General features: G+C 38.8%; 1 protein-coding gene across 1 annotated transcript; it reads right to left on the bottom strand.

The window, feature by feature from the left end:
* Positions 1-1,302: 1,302 nt before the first annotated feature.
* On the bottom strand, positions 1,303-8,581 carry LOC306884418 (BAG family molecular chaperone regulator 3-like). The gene is made up of 4 exons (XM_079440249.1): positions 8,251-8,581; positions 5,394-5,702; positions 3,329-3,622; positions 1,303-3,172 (listed from the first exon to the last, which is right to left on the bottom strand). The coding sequence occupies exons 1-4, from the start codon at positions 8,440-8,442 to the stop codon at positions 2,489-2,491; spliced, it is 1,479 nt and encodes a 492-aa protein (XP_079296375.1). The 5' UTR covers positions 8,443-8,581; the 3' UTR covers positions 1,303-2,488.
* Positions 8,582-9,407: the final 826 nt, after the last annotated feature.

Raw genomic sequence — 9,407 nt, 5'->3', positions numbered from 1 at the left:
TTTGGACGCAGTACCAAACGTTCCCACTAGATGAAATTTGTGTCCCACTCGTTTCCAGTGTTATTTTTGACTCGGAGAAGTAGGCCGACAAGTTTGGCTTTTTTTCACGCCCATTTAACCTTTTCGAATCATGTTCATGATATTTGTTTTGTGTTCACATAGCAAGTGCCAAAACCTTTGCCAAGTTTCGTGCCATTTCAATGAAGTAAAAAAAACAATAATAATACAATACAATATAACTAACTTTTGACATGTTTGGAAAAACTCACCAAAACACTCGTTTTAGTGATTCGGTGGCTGATTCAAATGAAATTGTATAATCTCAGATCTGTCTATTTTTCCTACTTTTATACCACTCATTGGCACCATACATGGCCAACCCTGAAAAAAAGAATTTCACCTCAGAATTTTTAGTGTGCCTCTCTGGTTACCCCATTAAAGATTTCCTGGAGGCACCACTTGCCCCATTGATGGTAAAGTTTGAGATGGGATGGACCTTAAAACATTTATTTATTTATTTTCTAAAAATTGAATGTTTCAATAGGATTCTTATCATACAATTTCATATGAAATAACCACATGGTAAAATAGTTACATTTTCTCATGAAATCTGCTTGAAACCAAAATGTAGACCTTATAAACATGCTTTTATAAGACCACCAACCTTTTTGTTTTGACTTTCATTTTTTTAATTAATATATGAATAGTATTTTAATAATATAATATAGACTATATTAATTTATAGTCTTTGAAACAATCCTAAAATGACTGGAGAGATGCAGTAGTCAGTGAAGCATTGTTCACTGTCTGACTGGTAAAGATGTATCTGGCAGTAGGCGTCTTTCCACGCCTTTGAAGCCTATCCTAAATGGAATTAAATGCTATTTAGATGTAATATTATCCCCAATTGATTACATAATGCCGTGGTCTCATTTTAGTTTTCAAGAAACTTTTCTTCTGCAAATATGCCTAATAGGACTCAATTTTTTACTCTCATTATTCTTTTCTTGACTTTTCTAAGATAAATAGCTCACCTTTTTAATCTCAGGCTGACCTACATGTATAGCTATATCTCTTTCTTATAACTGGGAATTTATCATTTGTTTGTAAATATTGTTGTTTATTATAATTCTTAAAAACAGATGATATTACATTATTCTTATTTTTTATGCTGACAAAATCTTAATATTGTAAACACTGTAGAATAATATTTTATAAGACACTGGATGGTCCAAGCAGTAGTTATCCTGTTTGTTTTTTCTTCATGAAATTTGTACATTAAAAAAAAAAAGTATGCAACTTCATGTAAGCAAAGTGCTTTATTATACTGTATTTGCAGTCATGCTTATGTCACCATATCATGTCGACATTTTAACAAACTGCAAATAACCAAGCTGTGAACACTGAACATTGCATACTATTTCACAAAACATACTTAGAAACCAATTTTGTTCACAGTATTAGTACGATATCAGAGTCAGTAACAGGTCATTAAGATAATTTAAAAAATTCTCACAACAGTCATGTTTTAAACTGAATTGAGCGGACACATTATACAAAGTCATTTTTGGTACACTAATTTCTAGTCCCTTAGAGCAAGTGTTTAAGTTGCCTTCCTCAAGGGCACTGTGTTTATAAAATGGGATGATTTTGGTACCTTTCGAGTTCATAGACCACCATAACTTTGGACTGACCCTGGCTGCTTTAACAAACCAGCCCCTTAATCATAAGGCGACTATATATTCAGTGAGTTTTTTTAGATTCACCATTTGAACATTCTTAAGTGAACATTCTTAATACTGGAAATGTTTATTTTGGCACAGAAAAATAGAATAAAAATATATCATCATTTGTATCACTGTCATTCAACAAATACTGACAAGCATTCAAACCATCATAGGGAATTCTGTCAGCAAAGCTCACTTTCAACAATGAATTATTCTCCTGCATGATGTTCAAATGGTAATATTTTTATATATATAAAAGGCATATATATATTTAATCTGTATATATATACACACACACACACACACACACACACACCTTCCCATATGCCACAATTAAATTGAATGCCTTTATATTTTTTTGTAGCCCACACATGAAAATAAAAAAAAAAAATCAAATAAAAGTTTTCACTATGACTTCAACTTCTTAAGGAATATTCAAAAACGTTTTATCATTCATTCATTCAACATGGTACAAAAGATACTTTTTGAACGATAAAATACTTTCTTCTGGTTCAAGGCCTCATTTTCATGTGTTTTTGAATATAACTTGTTACCACTATGTCTTTTGCTACAAGACACTTGCATGGTGAGATTCGACAACAGCAGCATCACATAACAGCACACATGATTGCACTCACGTTAGATCATTTCCAACAGAAAACTTCAATTATTCATGCATGCAACTAATAATAATTGCGCAAGTAAAACAAGAATGGGGATTTGATTAGTGTTCTTCTAAAATTTGTGCCTCCTTTGTGCAATTATGAAATCTCCTTGACCTTTTCTGTGTTTGCCTGGTCAATCATACTCGGCTCTCCTTTCGCCTCAGGGTATGTGTCACCAGCCAACCCTTCCATCGGCTCTCCAAACACCTCCAGTTCATCTAGAATGGTTTGAACTCTGCGGACGCCATCCCTCCGAGCCTGACGCACATCTGGGCGACCTTCAGGGTCTACCGAGTCCAGAGCCAGAAGTTCTTTGGTCAACATCTCTTCCAGCACCAAGTATCTTTTATCATTCTTCTTCCCATCAAAACTTTTCACATCTTGTGCCAGTTTCTCCACATGTTCCAATATCTGCTGCACTTTGAGCAGTCCTGGGTGGCTCAGATCTTGTTCTGGAGTCTGCTCAGGCTGGACTTGTGGGTGTAGGACCTCTTGAGGTGTTTGAGGGGCAGTGGTTTCCTGAGGTTCTGGTGCAGGAGGAAATTGTATGGTAATATTGGATGTCTCTGATACCTGTGGTGACTGCGGTACGGGCTGTTGTGCTTTTGGCTGAGGTGCTTTTGTAGGTTGTTGTTGTGGTTGTACTGGCTGATGATGTATTTGCTGAGGAACATCACTAACTCTTTGAACGGGAATTTCAAATGCAGGCGGTCTGACAATTTCTTCAACTGGTTGTTCAGCTTTAGGTGATATTGCTGCATGACCAATGTGTTGCTGGACCTGGCAATGGCAACATATTCTCTTTAGTTTAATTTCATACAATAATTCTGAACACTTTAGTAATGCTAGCACTACATGTTACATAAATAAGCATTAATGGCTTGAGGTTAAGTAAATCAGTACCTATTAATAAATACTAATAAATAACACACGTACCTGGGGTCTCTCTCCCATGATCTGAGACATGACTGGTGACTGGGCCAGTAAGGGGACCGAGATGGGACTGGCAGTTCGATTCTGTTGAATCTGAATGGGCACTTGTTCACGGTATATTGGCATTTTTTCTCGCGTGAGATGAGAACTTTGGCTAGGCTGGGATTGTGAGGCACCCCCTACACCCTCATGGATCACCGGAATGGGGATGTAGCCCGCCCGGGGTCCTGTATTGCTGGGTCGGGGCTGTTGATGAAGGCCACTCATTTGTTGGTGTGTGCCCTGTGGTTGATGAACCTGATGCAAATAAAAAATACAGTTTGATTTTGGAAATAGCCAAAAATGTATACACTAGCATTCAAAGGTTTGGGATAAGTAAGATTTTTTTTTAATAAATAAATACTTTTATTCAGCATGCAAGCAATAATTTGATCAAAAATGACAGTGAAGATACATTGAACAAAATTATTAACGCAACACGTTTTTGCTGAACTCAAAGATCTAAGACTTTTTCCATGTACACAAAAGGCCTATTTCTCTCAAATATCGTTCACAAATCTGTCTAAATCTGTGTTAGTGAGCGCTTCTCCTTTGCCGATATAATCCATCCACCTCACAGGTGTGGCATATCAAGATGCTGATTAGACAGCATGATTATTGCACAGGTGTGCCTTAGGCTGGCCACAATAAAAGCCCACTCTAAAATGTGCAGTTTTATCATACAGCACAATGCCACAGATGTCGCAGCTTTTGAGGGAGCGTACAATTGGCATGCTGACTGCAGGAATGTCCACCAGAGCTGTTGCCCGTGAATTGAATGTTCATTTCTCTAACATAAGCCGTATCCAAAGGCGTTTCAGAGAATTTGGCAGTACATCCAACCGGCCTCACAACCACAGACCACGTGTAACCACACCAGCCCAGGACCTCCACATCCAGCATCTTCACATCAAAGATCGTCTGAGACCAGCCACCCGGACAGCTGCTGCAACAATAGGTTTGCATAACCAAAGAATCTGCACAAACTATCAGAAACCGTCTCAGGGAAGCTCATCTGCATGCTCGTCGTCCTCATAGGGGTCTCGACCTGACTGCAGTTCGTCGTCGTAACCGACTTGAGTGGGCAAACGCTCACATTCGATGGCATCTGGCACTTTGGAGAGGTGTTCTCTTCACATATGAATCCCGGTTTTCACTGTACAGGGCAGATGGCAGACAGCGTGTATGGCGTCATGTGGGTGAGTGGTTTGCTGATGTCAACGTTGTGGATCAAGTGGCCCATGGTGGCAGTGGGGTTATGGTATGGGCAGGCGTACGTTATGGACAAAGAACACAGGTGCATTTTATTGATGGCATTCTGAATGCACAGAAATACCGTGACGAGATCCTGAGGCCCATTGTTATGCCATTCATCCACGACCATCACCTTGTGTTGCAGCGTGATAATGCACGGCCCCATGTTGCGTACATAGTCTTAATCTTTGAGTTCAGCTCATGAAAAATGGGGGCAAAAACAAAAGTGTTGCGTTTATAATTTTGTTCAGTGTATAATGAAAATCTATTTCAAGTATTACTACTATTGTTGGCTCTCTTGTTGACACCTTTGTAAGTCACTTTAGATAAAAATATTACACAATATTTCTGCTTTTACCGCATTTTTGATCAAATAGAAATAAGATAAACAAAAAATAAATGTATAAAAATATACACGTGTTTACATAAATTAACAAAAAATACAAAATAAAACACTTAAATAAACTTATTTTGAAAATTCTAAATGTGGGCAAGGGTCGACAAACCAGCATGAAATGCCACAGTAAATACAGGCAGAATATATGATTCAGCAATAATGGGTTTATATCACAACTTTTAGCAGCCATCATTTTTCAGCAACCTATTAAACTCAGTTTTTTAATCTTTGAAAAGAAAACACATGACACAAGTAAAACATATAAATAAAACCGCTAGAAGCAAAGTACATGAATTCGTGCAATTCTTTCACAATGAATCCATAGCCTGACAGAGACTGCCGTGTCTAATAGAGATATCTGATTCCTAATGGTCTTACCTCAGGCCCGTGTGAAGCAGGTGAGCAAGACAAACATGCTTCCGATGGGGCCTGCACTGGAGATCTAGGCCGAGAGTGGGATGCTGGGGTCGGGGAAGGCGTACGTCCATCTGTTCTCAAACTTTGCTGCATTGCTGGGTGGATGTAGGAGAAACTCGGATACTGCTGCAGCCTGGGTTCAGTGTTTTCATGGGAGATTGGGATGGGGATGTACCCCTGGCGTAGCATTGGTTGTCTCATCTCTTGAATAAAGAATTTGTGCATGTCCTGAGGAGACTCAGGGGACATAGAGGGGCCATTTGAAAAAATCTGAAAAAAGGAAAAGAAAAAAAAGGATGGTTGAACGGTCTATTCAAAATTATCCCATTATTTTTATTTATAATAGATGTATCCTCAATTAATGATAAGACAAAATGTTCTGCATCATAAGTCTGATCAACAACATGACTTCTGATGTGGCTCTTCAGTCTGGCTTTGCTGAAGTATGTAGTAGCTATACGCTAAACTGTTTTGCAGAAGAAGGCAAATAACTAAAGCATGTGGTTGTCTGGGTTATTGAAAAAGCTCCAATCATCAACAATTGCATTACAGACAGCATAAACAAAATGTTTTGACTTGCACCAATGACTAGGCTATGGCCAAAAATATTAAAAACAAGCCAAGTTTTTGTGAAATAATCCCATAAAATCAGTAGCTAGATCATCATTCTCATGATTAATCATCTGAACTGTAAAAGGAAGTAATGCTATTGTTAAACAGTATACATCACAGTCAGCCACAATGGGGACAAACATTTGAGAGTTAAACTTTGACAATGAGTGAAATGGAGCATTACTACCAAGCACAATGTCTAATATTCAAACTCCTGACCTGTATTATCTTAGTATGATACACTTTTTAACTAAAGGTTACTCTTCTATTAGACATAGATACTCTATATGACATTATGTGATGATTAACAGTATTTTACACCTGCTACAAGTTGTAGGCTTTTACGACTAGTCACACTCAGTAATATGTGAATTCCACTTGTTGTAAACCTGTCTAATGTAAAATGATATTACACGTTATTGCAGGCATCCAACCAACATTCAGATTCAGTCACTGCTTCAATTCAATACATAAATGTAACACTCAATTTGAACGTGTCTTGCGTCTTCTCTCCTCATCTGTTTGACACGCAAAGGTCAGTCCGCCCTCTCTCAATGACGAGGCAGTCCAAGAACAAACATGAAACACCAGTGGGTAAAAACTCACTGTGCACAGCAACTGTTAAGCGATGGTATTGGCTTACAGGATATACCCTGTATGCTGTCGATTCTAATGCCATGACTCACTCTATGTAGCATTTTTCAATGGGTTCCTGAGCTGTTGACACTGTGTCTTAAAATACTCTTTGTGAGGGGGAGGGCCTCCCTTACTCAATGTAAATCAGAGTTGCACAGACACAACAAACATTAAAAGAGACAAAATCCCTAACAAATCATCTCTAAACACCAATTCTGATGTTGAAACAGCAGAGCAGCGACATCATTTAAGACAGGGAGGCAATTATTCTTGAATGAAGAGATGGTCACATCTAATGTTGGCTCAGCGAAAACTTTGCAAGCAAAATCCAGTCATTTCAACTGGAATTTCATGAAACTAAAGCGAAAAAGCTACCCATGCAGATTTTGCTTATGATCAGTTTGGTCACATGATCATTGTGTTGACCAACAGAAAGCCGCTTGGTATGAAAGCGACAGCTTCATTCATCGCTACACTACTGACAGTTGACAAATAAACTTATACTAAATGCTAAAGTTAAGAAGATAAAGTTCAGCTTCACATTTCACTGTCTTGTACAGGTCTAAATATACAAGCACATTCATATGGCAATATAAGCATGTTATTATAGGCCAAGCTTAAAATGCAACACATCTGATTAATTCTCTAGGAGTCCTGGGCCTGAAAAAGCTCAAAGATGGATGATTTAAGGTTTACAATGTTATAAAATGACGACAGTTATGTAGTTTTACTAAAAAACCAAGACCTAAACAGAGGGAATAGTGGCTGGTTAGCGTATATGACCTCATGCCCTCTGCTTTTTTTGACACAGACGCCAAGAGTAGCGCTCAGTTTATCTCCTGGCAGCTGTGTCTTTCCAGCAGATTCTCAGTGACACTAACTTCGGACAAGTGTTGATCTATCTAATGAAAGATGCCAACTGGCAAGCCCCCCCCCCCCCCACACACATTTTTGACTCCCAGAACCTGATGTGCGGAGAACAGTTTGACACTTCCAGTTTGTAACTTTCAAGACCATTCATTGGGAATGACAGAATCGGTGAGTGGGTGGATCTTTCTGAAACCCCATGTAAGGGAAACTTTGCGGTTCCAGGGATGTGAAGAACAAGCGCAGTGTGCGTAGTTCTCGAGGGTTTAAATAAACATTGTGGAGTCGTTCTAACACTCTCACATATGACTGCAGTGCGTCACACACTAATCACTTCTGCTGAGATCATCACACTAATATATTTCGCCCATGTATATGCCGTCAGGCCGTTCAAATGCACGCGAAGCGCTATTTCCACGGTGCCTGCGATTCACGCGCGAGCTTCGGCGAATATCAAGTGCGTGGCTCCTCTACCCTAGACAGTCCGTGTCTGATCAAGTAAGATGTGGATGTACTGAGTGGGATCGTAGCCTACGCACTCAACAAAACTGTCTTTTTCGATGAAACCCCCTCTAAATTGCCACAATGCCCAAACTAATGTATAAAACACACATCATATGTAGACCTGCATTTGTAAGATCGCCTGAAAAACGCGCGCGCTTGACAGCGCAACTTCCAAAAGCACAATCAAGACCTATCTTACCTTTTTAGTGTCATGCCTCGGATCGTTCCACGTCGTTGTGCGATTGTTGTGATCCACAAAAAACGGCCAACCTGTCTGCGGGTCAATTTTGATCTCCCACCCAGGTGGCAGAGGGTCGTTAGTTGCCATCGTTTCGACTGGAGACGGTGTTTTCATACTCTGATTTTGCTTCGCTCCCGAATATTGTGCCATTACAGCCGCTACAGACGCTTTAAAGGGTCTGTTTGATGACGTACTGTAAACGGGGACGGGTTTCTCGAAGCAGCAAAGGTCCCTCTGAGGTCCCTCTGAAGACCGAGAAAGTTCTAGCGGAGGGTTCACTGTGACGCCCACGTGTGTGACCAAAAACTATTAATTACCCCTTGACCGTCCAGACACAGATCCTCTCTGATACTTTAATCGGCTCCCCCTCCGGTTTATTAGACCGAGCACACTTGTTGCTCTTTTAACTTAAAGACAGACGGGTATTAATACATTTCAAGGAAAACCTGTCTGATTTCTGTCATTCTTATAGGCTACTCTTTTTTCCATTTGCTTCTACAATCTGAAATTATTTTGGAGGCAGCATAATCCCAGGGTTGTATCTATATATAAAATACAGTAATCTTTCATTTTTAATACAATTAAATTATTAATACAACACATTTTTGGGACTGAAAGCAGGTTTGTGACATATAGGCTATGTAAAATATAATAATTTTTAAATACTAAAAATAAAACAATTTAGCAGATGTGCGCGCACACACATATGCTTGAATATTAACAAAACATTGCAACAATTTTAATTTTCTATCACAATACACATGGGCAAAAATACATGTTCATTTCTGAACGACATTTCTGCAGTGTAATCAGTACACTAATAATCATTAAAATATTACCTGGGTTCAGTGCGTGCCCTGCCAATACAGTATGTTATTTACCAAAGACTTCAGGCATTCATTGCAGCTCTAATAAGTGGTCATTTGTAAGTCGCTTTGGAAAAAAGCGTTTGCTAAATGACTAAATAATAATAATAATAATAAACAAATAAAATAGGCTGAATGAAAGCATACAAATAAATACATAGCCTGCAAGATCATATAATCAAGTAAGATACCTGTGATACATGATCTATTCACACCTGCATTTACACAAACATTTTGTCAAACTCCCCT

Source organism: Barbus barbus (genome assembly GCF_936440315.1).
Source record: "Barbus barbus genome assembly, chromosome: 18".
NCBI lineage: Eukaryota > Metazoa > Chordata > Actinopteri > Cypriniformes > Cyprinidae > Barbus > Barbus barbus.
Note: the sequence above shows the minus strand (reverse complement) of the source record. Positions and strands in the feature narration are given on the sequence as shown.